General features: G+C 37.8%; 1 protein-coding gene across 1 annotated transcript in view; it reads left to right on the forward strand.

The window, feature by feature from the left end:
* The first annotated feature begins 250 nt into the window (after nucleotides 1–250).
* LOC136866882 (uncharacterized) overlaps nucleotides 251–23,043 on the forward strand; it is a 240,950-nt gene continuing 218,157 nt past the window's right edge. The window contains exons 1-3 of the mRNA XM_068226881.1: nucleotides 251–381; nucleotides 8,685–8,958; nucleotides 19,540–19,688. Coding sequence (XP_068082982.1) covers nucleotides 251–381; nucleotides 8,685–8,958; nucleotides 19,540–19,688 — 554 coding nt within the window. The remainder of the gene's footprint in view (nucleotides 382–8,684; nucleotides 8,959–19,539; nucleotides 19,689–23,043) is intronic.

The raw sequence follows: 23,043 nt of genomic DNA on the forward strand, positions 1-23,043 counted from the left end.
ATATCAGTGATACTCCCAGAAAACTACAGTTGGAACAGGGCCAGATTGAGAAAGTCAACAGATTTAAGTACCTGGAAGAATGGCTGGAACCGAATATGTCTGAAGGGGTAGCACTAACAACCCGAATTAACAAACTAGAGTTAGCATATCAACTAACCAAGAACATTTATAACAAGAAATGTCTCTCTTGTAACACCAAATCGAGGCATTACCAGACAGTTATCCATCCAGAAGCTCTATACGCCACAGAATGCTTGATGCTGAACAGGAAAGGATTGTTGGACAAACTGGAGGTCCAGGAGAGGAAGATCTTGAGAAAGATACTAGGACTGATCAAAGTAGATGGCGAGTACAGAAGGTGACCAAACCAGGAGCTACACAGTTAGACTGAAAAAATCACAGACGTAGCCAGGAGGAGGCGTCTGACCTTCTATGGACATGTCGCAAGGATGAACGCAACTAGGATGACCTACCAGCTCCTCAGCTATTGGACAAACAGAAAGATAGGGATACCATGGCTAACAAAAGTGAAGAAAGACATGCAGGAACTGGGAATAACTGAAAATGACATCAGAAATCAAGCACCTCTCAGAAGAATAACCAAACAAAAGAGGTTTCAGGACAGACTGTCATGTAAAAAAGAGGTGCTCTTTTGACAAAGGAAAGAAGAGGGAAGCATAGCCAGAGAATGTGCAAGTATTACGCAAATATCAAGTCCCTCTGCAAGCAGAAAAGTTGAACATCGTGGTACTTAGTTGGCCCATTTGAAGAAAGAAGAAGTGCTTTATCAAAGACTTCCTCTGTGTGAAGGAATGTAAGTTGCACTGCATAAATTACCTTCATTCATTCATAAACTGTTAAATAAGTTTATAATATCGAAAGATAGCACAGCAGATGACAGAATATCAATCAATCACTACTGATCTGCATTTAGGGCAGTCTCCAGGTGGCAGATTCCATATCTGTTGTTTTCCTAGCCTTTTCTTAAATTATTTCAAAGAAATTGGAAATTTATTGAACATCTCCATTGGTTTAGTTTTTCCAATACCTAACTCCCTTTCCCATAAACAAATATTTTACCCCAATTTCACCTCTTGAATTCCAACTTTATCTTCATATTGTGATCTTTCCTACTTTTAAAGACACCACTCAAACTTATTCGTGTACTAATGTCATTCCACGCCATCTCTCCACTGACAGCTCAGAACATAGTGCTTAGTCGAGCAGCTCGTCTTCTTTCTCCCAAGTCTTTCCAGCCCAAACTTTGCAACATTTTATAATGTTACTCTTTTGTCGAAAATCAGCCAGAAAAAATCGAGCTACTTTTCTTTGGATACACTTTAATCACACTCTATTTGAGGTCTTATCAGAGACTTGCATGCCCTCTCCTTTACATCCTTACTACAACCCCTAAACACCGTCATAACCATGTGCAGAGATCTGTAGGCCCTTCCCTTTATTTACAATCCCATTTATGTGATTATCCCAATGAAGATCTCATGCAAACAATAATCAAAGAAGTACTTCAGGTATGGTACTTACAGTGATCCCCATAAGGAACTTTCACCCCATCAGTGCAGTAATTAAAACAGAGAGGACTTTTCCTATTTGTGAAACTCACAATTTGACTTTAACCCCATTTATCATCATAGTGCTGTCCATCTCACAACATTATTGAGATCATTTTGCAACTGCTCATAATCTTGTAACTTATTTATTACTCTCTACAGAATAACATTATCATCCACAAAAAGCCTTATCTCTGATTCCACTTCTTATTCATATTATTTATATATATAAGGAAACATAAAGGTTCAGTAATACTGCCTTGAGGAATTCCCCTTTTAATTATTATAGGGTCAGATAAAGATTCACCTACTCTAATTCTCTGAGGTCTATTTTCTAGAAATATAGCCTCCCATTCAGTCACTCTTTTATCTAGTCCAATTGCACATATTTTTGCCAATACTCTCTCATGATCCACCCTATCAAATGCCTTAGACAGGTCAGTTGCCATACAGTTGATTTGACCTTCTGAATCCAAAATATCTGCTATAACTCGCTGGAATCCTACAAGTTGAGCTTCAGTGGAATAACCTTTCCTAAACATGAACTGCCTTTTATCAAACCCATCCCAGACACTACTTACTTTTTTATTGACCATTTTACACCAATCATATTTACTTCTTAGAAACTCCCTCATGCCTGTTATATCAGCCATATGGTAGGTGCCAATAGTCCTACTTTTAAGACCTTCCTTTCTATCACATTTATTTTTAACTATGACAAAAACAGCTTCGTGATCACTAATACCATATATTACTTTGGTTTCTCTATAGAGCTCATCTGGTTTTACCAGCACCACGTCCAGAATATTGTTCCCTCTAGTTGGTTCCATCACTTTCTGAATCAGTTGTCCTTCCCATATTCAATTACTAGCAAGATACCCGTGCTTCGCTACGGTATTATACTGAAATTTATAATTGAATGCTTATTGTATTAGATATATAATCTGCTGAAATTCGCGATCTGACTCGTTTTCTGCGAGAATCCACCAAAATTCCCGATCTGACTGGTTTTCTATGATTTTACGGCACGTATCCTCCCACTTTTAAATCTTCCTTTCCAGCAATCGATTTCGTACTTCGCGGGCTAGGCTCAGGTATTCCTCCCGGTCAGTTGGGTCCGTAAATCTTTGCCATCTTTTCCTATAATATTTTTAATATGGATAAAATCCTTCAAGAGATCCGGCGTAGTGTCATATTGGGTGCCTTGGCGGCACTGAACCCGCGGCCTGACTGCATTCTTAGTTATTACCCGTCCAGGAGCCGCTTCCAGGGCGGTCCGCACATTTGACGACGGTCCGGAATATTATTATTATTATTATTATTATTATTATGTGTTTCTGGAATGGCTGATGACAGGGAAAACCGGAGTATCCGGAGAAAAACCTGTCCCACCCCCGTTTTCTCCAGCACGAATGCCACATGGAGTGACCAGGATTTGAACCACGGAACCCAGCTGTGAGAGGCCGGCGCGCTGCCGCCTGAGCAACGGAGGATCCTTATAAGTACATTAATAACAGTAAAATCAATTGGTCTCACCTCCTTCTACACCCCACCGCCGTTAAGTTTATTTACCGCCAACCCCCCCCCCCAACCAAAAAAATTAAAAGAATGCTTGTTTCTTTATGTTTAAGGGAGATTAAAAACACCAATGTTCACGTCTATTACCTTCAGTTTTGAGATAAAAAAATCACTTTTTTCACTTCATTTCGCAATAATCCCCCCCCCCCTTTTTAAATGAATTTTCCCGCAAAAAATACTTGTTTCTTTAATAGTAAAGGATCTTCTAAATACCAATTATCACGACTCTAACTTCTTCAGTTTTCGATTTATGTGTCCTCATGAAAGGAATTCAACTCCTTTACACTCCCGCCCTCCAAGATGGTTTCCCCACCAAAACGCGTTCTTCTTTGTTTTTAAAGGAGGTCCAAATAAGAATTTTCACGTCTGTAACAACTTTAGTTTTTATTAGATGTATGTATTCTCATACAATTCAGTCAATTAATTTTTCAATTCTTTCAACCCCCCCCCCCTTCATTGGATTTTCCGAGAATACGTGTTTCTTTACTTTTAAAGCAGATTGCAAATATCAAATTTCATGCCTGTAACATCTTCATTTTTGAGATATCAGTAGCCTAATTAAAAGAATTCATCACCATTTTCAGTCACTTTTACCCCCCCTCCACCCAAGTGGTATTTCCGATAACTAAAAGTACACGTTTCTTTATGCTTAATAGAGATAAAAAATACCATTTTTCACTTCTGTAACATGTTAAGTTTTTTTTTTAGATATACTGTAAAAATTCTCATTTTAAAATTTCACCCCTTTTGAGTTCCCCTTAAGTGAAGTTTCCAAAACAAATCACCTATATTTCTTTACATTTACAGGAGATTTGCACTCACTCTTTACTCTGTAACATTTTACGTTTCCAAGATATTCTGTAGATATAGTCTTTCAAAAAATTCACCCCAATTTGTCACTCCTATTTAACCGCCATTAATTGGATTTTCCAAAAACTAAAAAATATGTGTTTCTTTATTTTTAAAGGAGATCCCATATGCAAATTATCAGTTCTGTAATATCTTTCGTTTCTGAGATGTGTATCCTCAATTAAGGCATTCAACCTATTTTTTACCCTTTTATACCCCTCCTATTGGGATTTACCGGAAACAAAAAATACGTGTTCCTTAATTTTTTGAGGAGATTCTAACTACCAATTTCTACATCTGTAAATTTTAAAATTTTAAGATGTAGACACAGTCATTTTAAAAAATTCACCCCCCAATATTTGGATTTTCCAAAAACGAAAAAATACGCGTTTCTTAACTTTTAAAGTAAATCCAAAATACCAATTTTCAGGTCTGTAATATCTTCAGGTTCTGAAATATAAGTAGCCTCATGAAAGGCATTCAACCCATTATTCACCCTTTTACACCCTTCCTATTGGGATTTTCCGAAAACAAAAGAATACATGTTTCTTTATTTTTAAAGGAGATTCTAAATACCAATTATTACATCTATAAACTTAAAAAGTTTTGAGATATAGATACACTCATTTTAAAAATCACCCCATTTTCACCCCCCCCCCCCTTAAATAGGATTTTCCACAAAAAGAAAAATACGTGTTTCTTTATTTTTTAAGGAGATCCCAAACACCAATTTTCAGGTCTGGAATATCTTCAGGTTCTGAAATATAAGTTGACTAATGAAATGCATTCGACCCGTTTTTCAACCTTTACCACCCTTCCTATTACGATTTTCCGAAAACAAAATATAAGTGTTTCTTTATTTTTAATGGAGATTCTAAATACCAATTTTTACATCTATAACCTTTAAAAGTTTTGAGATATAGATACAGTCATTTTAAAATATTACCCCCTTTTCACCCCCCTTAATTGGGTTTTCCAGAAAAACAAAAAATACGTCTTTCTTTATTTTTAAAAGAGAACCCAAACACCAATTTTCAGGTCTATAATATCTTCAGTTTCTGAGATATAAGTGGCCTCATTAAAGGCATTCAACCCATTTTTCACCCCTTTTCACTCCTCCTATTGCGATTTTCCGAAAACAAAGAAATACGTGTTTCTTTATTTTTAATGAAGATTCTAAATACCAATTTTTACATCTGCAAACTTTAAAAGTTTGGAGATATAGAGTCACTCATTTTAAAAATTCACCCTCTTTTCACCCTCCCATTAATTGTATTTTACAAAAACAAAAAAATACGTGCTTCTTTATTTTTAAAAGAGATCAAAAGTACCTATTTTCAGGTCTGTAATATCTTCAGTTTCAGAGATATAAGTACCGGTATCCTGATTAAAGGCATTCAACCCATTTTCCCCCATTTTCACCCTTTTTCATCCCTCATATTGGGGTTTTCTGAAAACAAAAAAATACATGTTTCCTTATTTTTAAAGAAGATTCTAAATACCAATTTTTACATCTGTAAACTTTTAAAGTTTTGAGATATAGACACACTCATTTTAAAATTTCACCCCTCTTTTCACCCCCTTAGGGAAGGAATATCCGAAAATCCTCTCTTAGCGAGCACCTACATCTTAATATGAATATATCCCCAAAATTTCATTTCTTTACGTCCAGTAGTTTTGGCTCTGCGATGATGAATCAGTCAGTCAGTCAGGACAAGTTATTTTATATATATAGATTTGTCATTTGTTGGTCATGCTTCCTGTTGTTCGCATTACCTTCCCAATTGACATTTGGTAAATTGAGATCTCCCGCTACAATCTCATTCCTTTCCCTGTTGTTTCACACATAGCTGATTATCTTATCAAATAATTCTGAATCAGCTTCACCGATACCTTTTTCCGGTCTGTATACTCCAAAGACATCAAGTTGACTATTATCTTTAGAAATGAGCCTTACACCTAGAATTTCCTGTTTGTCTTCTTTAACTATTTTGTAGCTTACAAATTCTTCTTTCACCAGAATGAATACTCCCCTTCCTACCATTCCTATCCTGTCTCTACGATATATACTCCAGTTCCGTGGGAAAATTTCTGCATCATTTCTCATTATCATTTCTCAGCCATGATTCAACTCCTATTACAATATCTGGGAAGTATATATCTATTAATTACTTAATTCTATTCCGGGGCCGATGACCTTCGATGTTAGGCCCCTTAAAACAACAAGCATCATCATCATCATCTAATTCTATTCCTTTCTTCACAATACTTCTACAGATCAACATTAACATTTTTATGTGATCCCTACTTGACTTCTAGATCCCTGTACCCTTACTGCTCCCTAGACCACCCTGTTTCCCTGAATTTACCTCCCTAGAACCCTTCTAAACAAATTTCCTAACTTATACGTATGACTGTGGTTTAAGTCAAGGCCATCTGAGCACAATTCCTATTTCCTACCCACCCATTAGGATCTAGAAATCTCACTCCCATTTTCCCACATACTTACTCCATAGTCTCATTTAAATCCCCAGTCACTTTCGAGTCAGTATCTCTTCTATACAGCATTCCATTGATAACAATCTCCGCTTCCTTAAATTTCACCCATGCAACATTTACCAGATCCCACATGTCCCCAACTATATTTTTACTTATACTTGCTTGCCTTACTTTGATGGTACCAACGTGAAACACTACCACCTTCTCCTTTCCCTCCTTTTCTTCTACTTTCTTCAACATCTGCCTCAACCTAATTCCTGGATAACACTCCACCCTGGTTCCCTTTCCTCCACACACTTTCACCACTTGTCTAACAGTAGAATCCTCCATGACCATAGCCTCAACCCTACCCACCTCATTTCATCCCCTCCCCTCCTGGTCAACCCTATCTTTCCTCACTGCTGCAGAAGTTACTTCCTCCTCCCTTTTCTCCTGCCCATGACTCTGTTCCACCTGTCTTTTCCTATGCTCTGTTCTACATTTCCCTTTCCTCCTTCTTCCACATTTCTCAGCAACAGTTCCCTGGTCCTCTTGTTCCCTCTATCGTTCTGCCTGCAGTGACTCATACTGATTTCTTACAGACACCTGTCCTGAATTCTGATCCTGAACAGAGCCTTTAGCCTGCAATCTCCTTCCCCTTAAAACATTAGACCATCTGTCTTCTACAATTTCCCCCTTACCTTCCCATCATTCTTTTACACCTACTGTATCCTATACAATTTTTGAGGGAGGCCTACTTTCCTTCCTGTCCTCTGAGAGAATCCTAATTATCTCCCTCAAACTCTCCAACTCCTCTCTCGTACTTTGAAGAAGAACAAGTTCTCAGCAAACTAATGAGTAAATAGAATCCTCACAGTTGCTATGACCTTATTACCACTGCCAAGTTGTAGAAGCAGTGCTTCTGAGGACAATATTTCTATTAAGTTCACATTATTATTTCATTTATGAAACCCTGTGCTAGAATACATCCACAGTACCTACTGCCTGTCAGATTCCTAGTCGAATGTCATTGTTTCCACTTATTTATCATAGACTCCCCATTTTAAACTCTCCTCCCCCTATCCTTTGTCAACTCTTGTTCTCTTCCAATGTTTGTAGGGCTGATGACCTCGATGTTAGGCCCCTTTAAACAACAAGCATCATCATCATCATCATCATCATCATCATCATCATCATCATCATCATCATCATCATCATCATCATCATCATCACCAATGTTTGTAAAATCTTTAATTTTCATATCCTTTGTGGTCTGATACAAGTTTAGTTATGTGCATAACTGAAAACATTTTTTTATGTATTATAACTTATGTATACTAACGTTTAATCATATGTGTTTAGTTCATGTATTATAGGTTTGGTTATGTCTTTTGCTTGTAAATAATATTTCATGTTCTCAAAGTCATTCAGTAAACTCAAGAGATCTTAAGTTAAAGTTACATCATACTAGACTTTCCAAGATTGTGCAAATTCAATTGAATGGTTTCCTCCAACACTTTAAACCCTTGTTCAAGTTCATTGCATGTTAGATGTGGATCACACTAAATGTTCTGCTCCAGCAGGGCTTCATGGATAGTGGACGGACGTCCAGCTCGAGGCTTGTCCTGGAGGCTCTCAAAATCTGATGCAAATCGACTGAACCTCTTTCTCACTGTGTGCTCACTCACCGATGCCTCCCCATCGTGAAGGATAATTTTCAAGCAGCTTCTGCAGCATTGCTGCCTAATTTGAATTCATAAAGTAAACATGGCCATAAAACATCCTGTGACACTTCAAGATTGTAGTTCCTACCAAACTGCTTTCCACAGACTGACATGCCTCACAACTGTGCACTGACCGGTGGTTGATGGGAGCATCATCACCTGATGTCATCCACACAGGGTTGCCAACACCTGCCATTTGAATTTCACTTCTCATCCCAGCAGCACAAACGTTTTTGGATACCTGGTAATATCGGAATTGTGCCATTCTGTGAGCAGGTGTGGCTGTTTTGGTGATAGTCTGATCCATATTTCCTGGATTTGTCTCAGATTTAAGTATCAGCTGGATACTCTATCCATTAAAACCTCTAGGTAAAAACTCTCTTGTTACATTCCTCAGAAAAAAAGCAGTCTTCCACAGTAAACAGTCTTATATATGTCAGTAGTTTGCTATAATATTTGAGTGACATGGACCTTTTTATATTTCCAGTGTGGATATGCCACCTTTCTGCGAACAGAATGGACGAGGTTCGAGCTGTCCAGAACAAGCTGAAGATGCAGCAGAGGATGTAGCACTGCCTGAAACTGATACTCCTTCATCATCGCCCTCTTCACCAAGAACTCTTTCCCCACCACCTGAGGAGCTACCAGCAGTCAATTACCAATATTTTCAGCGCTATTACTTTGATATGAATCCACTTCCTCTGATGCAAGAGGGTGTGCCAGACTTCTTACCTATTGATCACAACCTTCCACAACTGCTGGTAACATTTAACTTACAAGAAACATGTTCATTTATTTGCTATGTACCTTTTTTAAATGTCTAGGGACATATTTTTTAAAGGGTCATATGTAGATGACTAACTGCTATGAAAGATCACTTCGATTTCTGATGTGAATCCACTTCCTCTGATGCAGGATAGCATGTCAATTCCTTACCTATTGATCACAACCTTTCACAGCTGTTGGTAATGTTTAACTTGCAGTCAAAGTCTAAAAATTAAACTGTCCAAATTTATTTTAAAAGCTGCATATCAAAATGAAGGTGTCAATTAGTGAGTAGTAAATTACTACTAAATTTAAATTGCACTTAGTTTATAAGTGTAATTAAACACAGGAGGAGTATAATAATGGAGCAGGTACTGCTGAAATATATAAAAAAACATCAGGAAAATGTTGGATTTGGCCAGTCAAAGAAAGCCCCTTACATGAGAGTATGTCTGTAGTTATTCATGAAGTAAGAATACCAAACAACAGAGGTCAATTTGTATTTGGTTCTTAGGAAATTTTGCTCCATGCTGTTTACTAATTTTTTCTTGTCACACCTGGAACGTATTCAAATGCTCATTTTGACAATAAAAATGTCACCAGCTTTTAAACTTTTCATATGAAGAAACTTCTTCCTCAATTAAAAATAATATTTGTCTCCTTGAATAGTACAGAACACAGATTTTTAATTTTTCTGCCAGACAGTATTCTGATGATGATTTTTTTTCCACTGACAGGGCTTGAACCACGGTGTCAGAACTAATAGACTTGATACCTTAACAGTCATGGACATCAGGTGGATTTATGTGGTGTATTATGTTGAAACATCTGGATGCAACTCATTGTAGTGCGACCTATAAAATCATAGTAATAATAATTATTATTAAATTAATGTCGTATGGTCCACTTTTTCAATACAGTGCAACCTTGATTCTCCGTTTTTGGAGGGACCATGAAAATAGAATATACAACACGGGAAAACAAAAAATTCAGGAATGAATGAAAACCATAAACAATTTGGCTAAACATCACTAAAATGGAATATGTACAATTATAATCTTTCAAAAACTCCTAAACCAAACCAAACCAAACTACAGCCCCAGTAGGCCTTTGCCTGCCAAACGACCACTGCTCAGCCCGAAGGCCTGCAAATTACGAAGTGACATATGGTCAGTGTGACGAATTTTCGCGGCCGATATTCCTGGCTCTCTAGACCGGGTTCGCCATCTCACAATTAGATAGTTCCTTAAAGGTATTCACGTAGGCTGAGTAGACCTGGAACCAGCCCTTATATCCAGGTAAAATTGCCTGACCTGGCCAGGAATTGTCCCCGGGCTCTCCAGATGAGAGGCAAGCAAGTTAGACCGCAAAATCGGCATCAAACATTAATTACCAGTACGCGAGTTCAAAATCTCTATACTTTATATTCAATTTTATAGGGGAATCTTTGTCAGTTTCCTGTGAAAACTTCTATCAGTTCAGAAACTTTGATTAGCTAACTCTTCGAAAAATCTAATAACGCCAAGCCAAACGACAATTGACCACAGGTAGTTTTTAATTCTCTCATCTTATAAAATAAAGCACATTAGATACAAAAGTGCCCAACATGATAGCAAAATCCCTTCTTTATTAATCTTCCATTGTAATTTGGTCTCCGGTATACTGTTCGTAGTCAGTTTCTGGAAATCTTGTACCGCGCAAATTAGGCCTACATTGACTTTTAAAGGTTATCTTACCGAGCTCGATTGCTGCAGTCGCTTAAGTGCAGCCAGTATCCAGTAATCGGGAGATAGTGGGTTCGAGCCCCACTGTCGGCAGCCCTAAAGATGGTTTTCCGTGGTTTTCCATTTTCACACCAGACAATTGCCGGGGCTGTACCTTAATTAAGGCCACGGCCGCTTCCTTCCACTTCCTAGGCCTTTCCTATCCCATCATCGCCATTAGACCTATCTATGTCGGTGCAACGTAAAGCAAATGGCAAAAAAAATGTTATCTTGAACTCGAGAACATGGTTTCGAATGTAAGTCTCGATTCTCAAATGTTTCCGAATGCATTATATTCAATTCATCCATTCACTATAATCCAATCAAATTGGAAAGAGAAAAAAAAATCATCAAAACTTCAGAAATAACAGTTATTCATGACCGTGAGCTCAGCTGGAAAGCGCGCTCGCTGCACATGTCAGTACGAGTTGGAAATGATACAAACCATTTAAATGTAATGTGCGCAAATAAAACAACTGTGGTTTCTGGCATTTTAACATAAAAACATAACATTTCCAGTTTTACATTAGGACCAAAACAACAATAGGCAATCCCAAGACCTCCCATGGCTTTTTTAATGTAAGGTGTAACATCTGTTCTGGTCTCAATAACATAATCGTGTACTAGATTTGTGTTAAGAAGGAGCAGTTTCAATTCCTGCCTGAAAGCCCAGGTGCTATACAGTGCCCTGCAATGCCCTGAGGAAAGTGCCGAAAACCTGTTTTTCAATACAATCAAAGAAAGTAAAATATAAACATTTAGCCCTGGACATAATGTGGACGTTTTATAAGTGCGAACATTTGACGAAACTCATTCCGTCTTCAAGTAGAGCTGTCGAAATGCACTGTGTCTCCTTACAATTGTTGTGGCCACTCTATGCTTTATGATTTCTGAGATTCTCTAAACAATACCACCCAAATGCGATGCTAAGATGGTCCCTTATGCAAGTTCACCGCCGATCACTTTTCCAGTATAGTACTTGCTCTAATTATCACAATGACGGGGTGTTGACGCCAAGATCCATAAGTATGCCATAGCCATCCTTTCGTGAGATACCGGTACTGTTTATTGAAAAACGCTTTATTGAAGATTTAGCGTTGATGGGACTGAAATTTCTGGACGGTTGATCTGGGAAATTGTTTCTTCAAGGAACAGATAATGTAGGATTTTTACGATGTGATTTAATTACGGTGCTCGCGGGACCACATAATTTGAACACATAATCTGGGAAAGTTTTCGGGAACGTATAATCGAGGTTCCACTGTACTATATTGTGCAATATTATTGAATTACATTACTAAACTAGGGACTAATTTCCGCTTTGGGTGGCTGTCTTCAGCCTTAATGTAATACATCTAATAACTAAACAAATGTAAAAACACACAATTGACATGAAAACTAATGTACAAACACACAATTAACATTAAATCTGGGATGAAATAAGTATAAAATGTGAAAAATAAATTAGGCTCTAAATTCTTAGCATCTGGAGTATGCTCATCATCCAGACTCTTTCCTGTATTGATCTTCATAGAATTGTTAGTTCCATCACTGCTAATCATTACAATTTCAATTGCAATACAGGAACTGGTAAATATTGATTCTGTAGTCAGATCATCAATCACTAAATCTACTTGAGTTGTGTTAGCAGTATGCAAGCCACTGGACACCACTGTAAATAACCATCAGGTGACACAGAACTGCTAGATGGTGTTTCTATATCGACCAATGTAAATAAAATAAAATGTTCCCGCAGTGCTTGTTAAAATCATGCTGAAATGCTGTTGGACATTGTCAGGACGGCACATGAAGGTATGATTAAAATTGGCACATTCTTAATTTGTGACTGGTATAAATTTGTAATTCATTGCAGCGTCCATGAAGTTAACCTCTTGTTGCGGCATGTGGTGCGTGATGTGTTGTGTGCCTCATACTAACGGTTATTTTTTTGGAAATTTTGTGAAAATGATATGAAATATCATGTTTATAATTAAAAATATGGAAGTAATGATAATTTTTAGAGCCATCCATTTATACACAATATTATTAAATCAGTAAGTCAGGCTGAGTGGGTCAGACGGTAGAGGCCTTATGACCCTCAACTTGGCAGCCCCAATCCCGATCCTGACTCAGTCTAGTGGTATTTGAAGGCGTTCTCCATACCCCTGTACATACTTCCTCATCCACACCCTCTCTGCAGGATGGTCCACTTTCTTTAGGAGGATATTTGCCTACAGTTAATAAACCAAACCAAACCCCATGGCACTACAGCCTGGACATAATGTGGACGTTTTATAAGTGCGAACATTTGACGAAACTCATTCCATCTTCAAGTAGAGCTGCCCGAAAGCCTGCAGATTACGAGGTGTCGTGTGGTCAGCACGACAAATCCTCTCGGTCGTTATTCTTGGCTTCCTAGACCGGGGCCGCTATCTCACTATCACATAGCTCCTCAATTCTAATCACGTAGGCTGAGTGGACCTCGAACCAGCCCTCAGGTCCAGGTAAAAATCCCTGACCTGGCCGGGAATCGAACCCGGGGCCTCCGGGTATGAGGCAGGCACGCTACCCCTACACCACGGGGCCGGCCTAAAATTAAGAATTGATCATATTATTACTTCGATTTTGCACTTCCTTTCAATTAATTTTAAAAATGACTTTTCTTATTATTATTCTTTTATGACCACATACTGTAGGATCACTTTAGTCAGTCCGTCGTTCAGGTCTCTTTCAAGGGATTGTTCGGGCTTTGCGGTCCTCCCAGTACTTCTTCAGACACTCCGATCTTCGTGCCCTTTCCTCAGTTGAAAATATGTGTGTTGTTGGTTTGTTTAGTCTAAGGGTAAGGCGGAGGTTTGTATTCTTGAGTTTTGTATTCAATTTTATCTTATTTGTTGTGTCTTCTGTTGTAAGGCCTATTTCCTTCAGATCCTCTCTTACTTCTCTGATCCATTTACATCCTGTTGTGGTATTTTTTGACATGAGATTGTGTTGTACTAGTTGTTTCAGAAGTCTCGAATCCTGCATCCTCACGATACGTCCAAAGAATCCCAGTCTCCTCTTACGCATAGTATCTGTAATAGGTTCTAGCTCTTTGCACACGACTTTGTTAGGTATTAACCACCACTATCCATCTTTCTGGTATTTTTTGTTGATGCAGGTTCTTCCAATCCTCCTTTCAATTTTCTGAAGTCTGTCAGTCTTTGATTGTTTATTCAGGTAAAAAAGTTTTTCTGTTGCATATGTAGCTTCTGGTTTTATAACTGTGTTGTAGTGTTTAATTTTTGTATTTATTGATAGACATTTCTTTTTGTAGATATCCCATTTTAATTTTTGTGCTTTAGCTAATCTATTTGTTCTTGTTTGGAATGAGATTTTTTCATTTAGGTTATGTGTTATTACTTCTCCAAGATATTTAACTTGAGTTACTATTTTGATTTTATTACCATTTATGGTAACTTCTTTTACCGGTAGTTGTGTTGGTTTTTGGGGCATAATTTCTGCTTTTTCAAATGATATTTTCAGGCCAATTTTATTTGCAATGTTTTGAAGTTCTGATATCTGGGTTTTTGCTTCTTTTATGTCCACTGCTAGTAATGCTAAATCGTCAGCGAAACCCAGGCAATTTGTTTTGATTTTTTGGCCAATCTTTATTTTAGGGGGACATTTCCTAAACCATTCCCTAATTACCATTTCTAGCACAATTAAATAATAGTGGTGAGAGCCCATCTCCCTGCTGTAGTCCAGTTTTAATTTAGAATGTCTCTGATGTTTCACCCCTAAACTTCACTTTTGATTTGGTGTTGTTGAGATGGGGGTTTCAACTCTATCTATACCCTTTGATGTCACCTTTGACCATATTACCGAGATATGCAGAATGTATATAGCACTAGCAGTGGTATAATTATGAAGTATCTCATTCCCGCCAACTTAAAAAAAAGACACTATTATCTTAAAGAAGCTATTTTCGCTATTCATTTTTTAGTAAAGAGGGGCTCTAAATCCAACCCCACCCCCTCCCTGACTACACCACTGTTAAATAGCATAAATAATATACAAATGACAAAATGTAGATTGCCTTTAGGAACATTTTCTTTGTGTCCATTATGAACCCACATTTTTCTTCTTTCATTTTGTCTGTGCCTGAGGACTTTCTTCAATATTGTACTGTCTTCTCAGTGCAGAATCCTGTGCACTTGTTAGCTGAACTCGATTTAAATGCCCTTTAATTTGAATGTGTTTTTCATATGAAACATGTCTTTTTTAATCAACTCTTGTATGATAATGTTTGCACATTAATATAATAATACCACTTGCCACAAAACCATGTTTCTTGAATTTGTTAACCTGAAAGGTAACACTAACTTCTTGATTTCTCCCCATCACGATCAAAAAGATGGGGCAAACTGATCTAATGTTTGGACCAAGTAGGCTTACCTGAAGTAGTTCTCAACTTCTCAGAAATGTAGAAATACACATCCATTAGTGTTTTCTTGGAAATGTCATTTAATCTCTTTCTCATGTAGGGCTGGGCAGTCGTCTTCAGTTCACCCTACCTGTGGATTAAGAAATTATAAAAACAATAAGAGTGAAAGTGGTTGTGGAGGCAAAGAGGAAACCCAAGAAAATAATGGACATTTATGTAGTCGTGTCTTCCATTACTAGAGGCACCAAATTGTGGTGAAAAGTATTGCCTAATGTCATCATTTAAAAAAAATATTTTGGTACATTTTTTGCTAATTTTAATTCATCACACCAGGCTGTACCTTAATTAAAGCCACAGCCCTTTCCTTCCCACTCCTAAGCCTTTCCTATCCCATCATCGCCATAAGAGCTATCTGTGTCAGTCCGATGTAAAACAAATTGCAAAAAAAAAAAATTCATCCATAATTTTGCTAAATTCTATTTTCATTTTTCAGCAATTAAACTAAACCAAGCATACTTGAGAGTATATCTGCAGTAAAATGTCACCTTTAATTTTTTTAACGTATGTACAAGAAACATGTATGCTTCGCCGAGCTGATTAGCTCAGACGGTTGAGGCTCTGGCCTTCTGACTCCAACTTGGCAAATTCAATTCTGGCTCAGTCCAGTGGTATTTGAAGGTGCTCAAATAAGTCAGCCTCGTATCAGTAGATTTACTGGCATGTAAAAGAACTCCTGTGGTACAAAATTTTGGCACCTCAGCATCTCTGAAAACCATCAAAAGTAGTTAGTGGGACCTAAATACAATAACATTGTTATTATTATTATTATTATTATTATTATTATTATTATTATTATTATTATTATTATTATTATTATTATTATTAGAATTATGCTCACCGGGCGAGTTGGCCGTGCAGTTAGGGGCACGCAGCTCTGGGCTTGCATCCAGGAAGTAGTGGGTTCGAACCCCACTGTCGGCAGCCCTAAAGATGGTTTCAGTGGTTTTCCATTTTCACACCAGGCAAATGCTGGGGCTGTGCCTTAATTAAAGCCACGGCTGCTTCCTTCCCACTCCTAGGCCTTTTCTATACCATCGTCACCACAAGACCTATCTGTGTCAGTGTGACGTAATCAAAATAGTTTTTTTTTATTAAAAAAGAATTATGCTTCTGCTGAAAACACATTTTCCCGGTCTAGAAAGCCAAGAATAATGGCCGAGAAGATTTGTCGTGTTGACCACACGACACCTCGTAATCTGCAGGCCAAAAGGGCTGAGCAGCGGTTGCTTGGTAGGCCAAGGTCATTCAAGGGCTGTAGTGTTATGGAGTTTGGTTGGTTTGAAAACACGTATTACATAATATCAAAGCATGGATGTTTGAAAAAAAATCTTACCACTTTAACAAGCAGGGCCCAGCCTATGTACATAATTTACATATCAGGTCAAAAATAGACAGACATATAACTTGAATTCCATATTACTGGGGTCAGGGCTGTTCTCCTTTCAGACATTACAATACATTGAAAATTACCTCTCACTATCAACATTACTGAATGGGGTCCAGAAAGCTTTCACTGAAGCTCCCACAAAATGCCTATATTCTGATTTCAGGGAAAGAAGAATAGCAATCACATCAATATCCTTACATAATCTATAATGAACTACCAATTAGATCCCTAAACACTGTGCATGGCTCAAAATATTCTGCTGTTGAAAGTTCTCGTAGGATGAGAATTATTTTATTAGATGACAGACTTCATAATTTTCTAAATCACCTTTCAATATGCTTCTTGGATCAAAGAGTGAGACAATACAGTTTTGTCAATCATTTCATGATTTTGCTTAAAGGTGAACAGTTTCACGTTTTGAGCCAAATTTGTACAATTTTGCTAAAGAAATCGTGATTTTGCACTTTGCAAAAAAAATAGGTGTCTTGCAGCTAATAAATAATACTTAAAAGCAAACAGCTCTATAAATAAACAAAATCTTCCCAAGAATCAGGGAAACCTTGTCATCAACAGTCCTACAGGTCAAATGAAAATGGGCTAATGTACCTTTCCAAATGATTTCTAATTCCTTCAAAATGAATTTTAACAGATATCACATTTCTTGTTTTATCATAAAAAATGAACATTTTTGCAGAAACAGTCAATTTTTGTGAGAATTCACAGTAAAATTAGAGCCATGAATTATTCACAATGATGATAAATTATGCAGATACATCTCTCTCTTACATTTTGTGTTTATCGCTAATAACAAAGAAACCTGGCCCTGAACATAATGTATGCTACAGTTGTGTGTTCCTTGTGCAGCTGCATATCTTCATCTGCGTTAAGTATCAACTGTAGTTTGATTAATGCCAAACTTGGAGAAATGCAAGCACAAAACTTATCATTAAGTGAAAAGTGTGATATCCTTAAGAAACTGGATCAACGTGAGAAACAGAATGATTTTGTGAGCTAATACAGTGTTTGGTGTGAAGGAATCTACAACATTAAAAAGAACTGGGTGAGAATCAAGATTTTGGTAAAATCTACTGCACGTGGAATGGGTGAGATAACCCAAAAGTTGACAAATTACTGAATGCGTGGTTTCTTCAGAAAAACAGCCAGAATGCACACATCAATTCTTGAAGAAAAAGCTGAGTTGTTCTACAAACAAATATGGACAAAAATTACTATTGTGGTACTGACAGATGACTGAAAAGTTGGAAAAATTTATTTGGTCTGGATTTTCTGTTGATGTCATGTGATAAGTTCTCTGCAAATCATGCTCCAATGGACCCACTTACGGAAGATACCTTATTTTGTATAAAACCAGAAGTTATAGCCTATAAATCCCAACAGTCAGGTTTTCCAGTAAACCAACACCACTCCATTACCAAGAGGGATGGATTATTGATATTGTACTGTAGTTTTGATATTTAACCTCTAATACTCAAACAATAAACTCATTTTCATTTTTTCAACTGTCAAGTCTCTGGTGACTGAATGATAAGAAGCCCCCCACTATTTTGCCAATGGTCTCAGTTTTGAGGGTGAATGAGCAAGCAGTGGGACAGGGCAATTTATTCCAGTCTCTAAAGCAAATGACATCTTGAGGGGTCAATGCTGTGGGATACAGAAATCACTCTATTAAAGGACATCATGGTGCTGTCTTCTTTTGTTAGATTTTCTGGAGGTAAAACAGCTTCCTGATCAGATCTCCAGGGGAAGCACCAAGAGAGAAAGCAATGAGACAGAAATATAATGTGTACTGGAACTTGGAATGTTCAAACTCTTCTACAACCAGAAGGATTGGAAAACCTTAAAAGAGAAATTATGTAAAATGGGTTTGATTAGTTTAACCGAAGGAAGATTGGATCGATAGGACAAAATAAGGAGTGGAGAATTTACAATATGATATTTGGGGAAAGAGACTGGAGCCAATAAAGCAGTAATAATCATAAGAAATGAAGTAGTATAAGTCCAGAGATTAGTATATGTAGACAACAGTCTCATAGCTTTGGAAACGTGAGTTTGGTGGCGAATGTGAAAAATGAAGAAGTTTTAAAAAAAAGTCAAAGACACAGAACTCTACTGAACATTGTTTAAAAAAAAGAAAGCCAACTGGATAGACCCTGTTATGAGAGGGTTTCTAACGATAGCTCTCAAATGTATGGTAGAAGGAGAATATAAAAAAGACAGAGAAGAATAAAATAGTGAATGAAGCAAAGAGTGGAGGATGTCAGATGAGCAAGAAGAAGGCCTGGGATAGGAGGAGATGGAGACAGCAGTGGTATCTAGCACCTGCCATTTGGCCGAACACCATATGATGATGATGATGATGATGATGATGATGATGACTACCGAGCGAGTTGGCCATGCGATTAGGATCATGTAGCTGTCAGCTTGCATTCTGGAGATGGTAGGCTCAAATCTCACCATCGTCAACCCTGAAGATGAATTTCCGTAGTTTCCCATTTTCACACCAGGCAAATGTTGGGGCTGTAACTTCATTAAGGCCATGGCTACTACCTTTCTAATCATAGCCCTTTCCCAGCCTTATGTTACCAAAAACCTTAGATGAGTTAGTGCGATGTTAAACCACTAGCAAACAAATTATGATGATTGTAGCTTTACTTTCATGCTTACCTGAAAAGATAGATACTAATGTTTAGTTATGAGTGATCATGGAGCTGGCTTCAGAAAGACCTTGGGGGAAGCACCAAGAGAGAAGAACCACTACTCACCCTAATGACCTTACAAATGAGTTTTTCATGTTCCAAGACACTTTTAAAATATTTCCTCATTGTTGATTTAGCATAATATATTTTGACTGCAGTGCCATGGATGATTAAGCAGCATCTTTGTAGAGTCATAGAACCAGTATGTTTCTCTATCTTTTCAGAGGAGAGTCACGGGAACAGATGATTTGCTGTCAGTTCGAGAATTGAAACTCCGCGTTATTTCTCGTGAGATGAGTCTTCAACGATTGTGCTTGTACATGCCTGCGCTTCGAGAACTGAATCTGACTGGAAGTTGCCTGGGATCTCTTAGGTCAGGAGTTATATGTGATATCTATCTGTTTTAGTTAATATCTTTATCATCAGAGTTACAATTACCATCATCACCTAGTGGCAACTTTAAGGAATAAATTGGATGTTTGTATTGTATCTCATCCTCCTTTCCCCTTAACTACCTCCTACCAGATTGGGGCATTTATGGTACTTCTCCACCTTCTTCTCTCTTTCCACGATTCCTCTTCCCTCATTGTGTCCCAGTCCAGGTTTCTTCTTGTTGCACTCCTCTTTACTGAATCAATCCACCTTGATCTAGGCTTCCCTCTCGCTCACTTTCCCTCAAACTTTGTCATGATCTCTTTTGGAACCCCTGTTGGTGGGAAACACAGACAGAAAATATTCCCATGGTATCCTCTGCCTGTCTTAAGTGGCAACCAAGGGATGATGACATTAGAACCATGAGACTACTTGTGATTAGTACCATTACGTGTAGAACATAGGAACAGTACCATTATGCGAGAAACACTACGGGTCTGGGCGTTGCTTGTGATAAGTGTTATCATATGCATTCCACCAGTCAGTTCCACTGTGTTGAGAATAGGTCTGCATTACCTGTGAGTAGTACCATTTTATGAGAAACACCATGCCATGATTAGTACCTCTATGTGAGGAAAGCCATGGCTCTGTGTTGCCTGAGAGTAGAACCATTATGTGAGGAACACCATGGGTTTGTGTTGCTTGTGGGCATCACTATAATATGTATACACCATGGGTCTATATTGCCTATGATTAGTACCACTATGTGAATAACACCATGAGTATATGTGGTCTGTGATTACTTCCACTAAGTGAGGAACACCATGGGAAAACTGGCACCCATGATTAGACCCACTATGGGAGGAGCACCATAGGTCTGCACTGCTTGCGAGTAGTACAACCATGGAAGAAACACCATGAGTCTACATTACCTGTGATTAGAACTTTAAACTTCATTATGATCTCTTTTGGAACCCCTATCAGTAGGGGACATAGACAGAAAATAAAGGTATCCTCTGCCTGTCTTAAGGGGCGACCAAGGGATGATGACATTAGAACCATGAGACTACTTGTGATTAGTACCATTATGTGTGGAACATAGGAACAGTACTATTATGCGAGGAACACTACGGGTCTGGGCGTTGCTTGTGATAAGTGTTATTGTATGCATTCCACCGGTCAATTCTACTGTGTTCAGAATGGGTCTGCGTTACCTATAGCAGGAACCATTATGACGGGCCAGTGACTTAGTTTTTGGACCCCATCAGATATTAAGCATCATCCCAGTAATGAAGGCATTGTGAATTGGATCCACAACCATTTTTTCATCATCATTCATTTTAGATTGTAGTCAGTGGATAGATTTTGAAGTTTTAATTCCATTGCCCTTCCTACCATTAGGGACTGATGACCTAACTGTTAGGTCCCTTTAAACAACAAACATAATCTCTATTGGTACTTTTCCCAGCTCCATATTTTTTATATGTCCAAACCATCTTAGTTTACTCCTATCAATTCTCTTATTTGTTGCTGTGTATCTTTCTGTACTAAAAGTCTTCATTATATAGAAATATAGGAACATGCAAAGGAACACATGGTAACAGAAATGATAAGCTCAGTGTGGGAAGAGAAAGCAACAGGAAGAGGAAATAAGGACACACATGAAAATTCAGAAGGACAAACACAGTCTCCACATTTTCATACACTGCCAACTTCGGATAGATATGCTTTCTTTTCATCAATCCCAGTTCTCGGCCCCTGACAAGATTGTTTCTTCTTCCCAGCTTCATCAGAAGGGCAGGCATCCCCTGCCTGTCATAAGATGTGACAAACGGGACCAGGGGATTTCAGCTCAGGAGCATGGGTGGTGACCACAGATTCCTTATATGACTGGAATTGTTTCCATTTACTTATGCCAGTCTCCTCAGTTTCAACTTTCCTATGCAACCTCCCTTGGTCAACTCTTGTTCTCTTCCAATTCCATTAGTATTAGGTTTGAAAGACCGAGAGGGTCTTTCATTTTCACATCCTTTGAGGCCCTTCCCGTTCCTTTGCCAATACCTTCATTGTTCAAAGGGTCAGACCTCTTCCTTTCTCCTTCCCGATTATATTTTTTATAACTGTTAGGTTCTTCCATCTGTCAAGAATAATTTACAAATAAATACACTTAACAACTGCCTGAAAAGGAAAGCATATAATAATACTATTATATAGCAAGAACCAAATGGTGGCACTTTATTGTGAAGGAAGCCGACATCATTAAGTAAAGAAAGACAAACTGTTCAGCATATTATCCAAGAATGGCTACTCAAAATGGTTTAAATTATATTAGAGATACCAATCTGACATTGTGATTTAATGTGTTCAGACGTGAAAATAATTTTAAAATACTTTTATTGTGATGTGATTTTAAACAATACGATAAATAAATAAATAAATACTCTTACCACCTACCAAGCAAGTTGGCTGTGCATTTAGAGGCGCACAGCTGTGAGCTTGCATTCAGGAGATAGTGTGTTCGAACCCCACTGTCAGCAGCCCTGAATATGATTTTCTGTGGTTGCCCATTTTCACCCCAGTCAAATGCTGGGGCTGTACCTTATTTAAGGCCACAGTCATTTCCTTCCCACTCCTAGCCTTTTCCTATCCCATCATTGCCAGAAGACGTATTTGTGTCAGTGCAATATAAAGCAACTTCTAAATAAAATTGTAAACTCATACCACCTATCACAATTGTTGAGGAAAGCTGGGAAAATATGAAGAAGGCTGCCCATGAAACTGTGCATGCTTTTTCAGGTAGTTGCTAAATTTTATTTACTTTACAAAGGAAAGTACTTACTGCAACCTCCTATTCAACACGTGTGTCCATCTTTTGATGGAGTACTTCTAATCAAACATGTTTGGGCTCATTTAAGCCATCTTCAGTGAAGAAAGGTTAAAAAACTACATGAATTAATGTTAAAAGAGTGTCATTAAAACACGATGAGAAAGAATACATTATTATTCACCTAGGATATTACATGGAAATAACTTCTACATCATTAAAGATATCGGCATTCTGTTTTCATATTCGTAAATGGTACCCAGGATCTTGTAAAATAATGTGCTACTTATTCTCATGGGGTGATTCATAACTGAGATATTGATACTAACTCCATATTCTTAAATGAAATGGGAGGAATGCATACAACTGGCCTAAAATTTCAACTGCGTACAAGTTCAAATATCTAAGTATTTTCAAAATCGGACAATTACTTTTTGAGATATCAATAAGAATGCATTTGGGCTTTTGCGTGCCGCATCAGACTGCATATGGTCGGCCAAGAATGGCATTGATTCCAGCCACAGAATGGATA

Source organism: Anabrus simplex, chromosome 3 (assembly GCF_040414725.1).
Source record: "Anabrus simplex isolate iqAnaSimp1 chromosome 3, ASM4041472v1, whole genome shotgun sequence".
Lineage (NCBI taxonomy): Eukaryota > Metazoa > Arthropoda > Insecta > Orthoptera > Tettigoniidae > Anabrus > Anabrus simplex.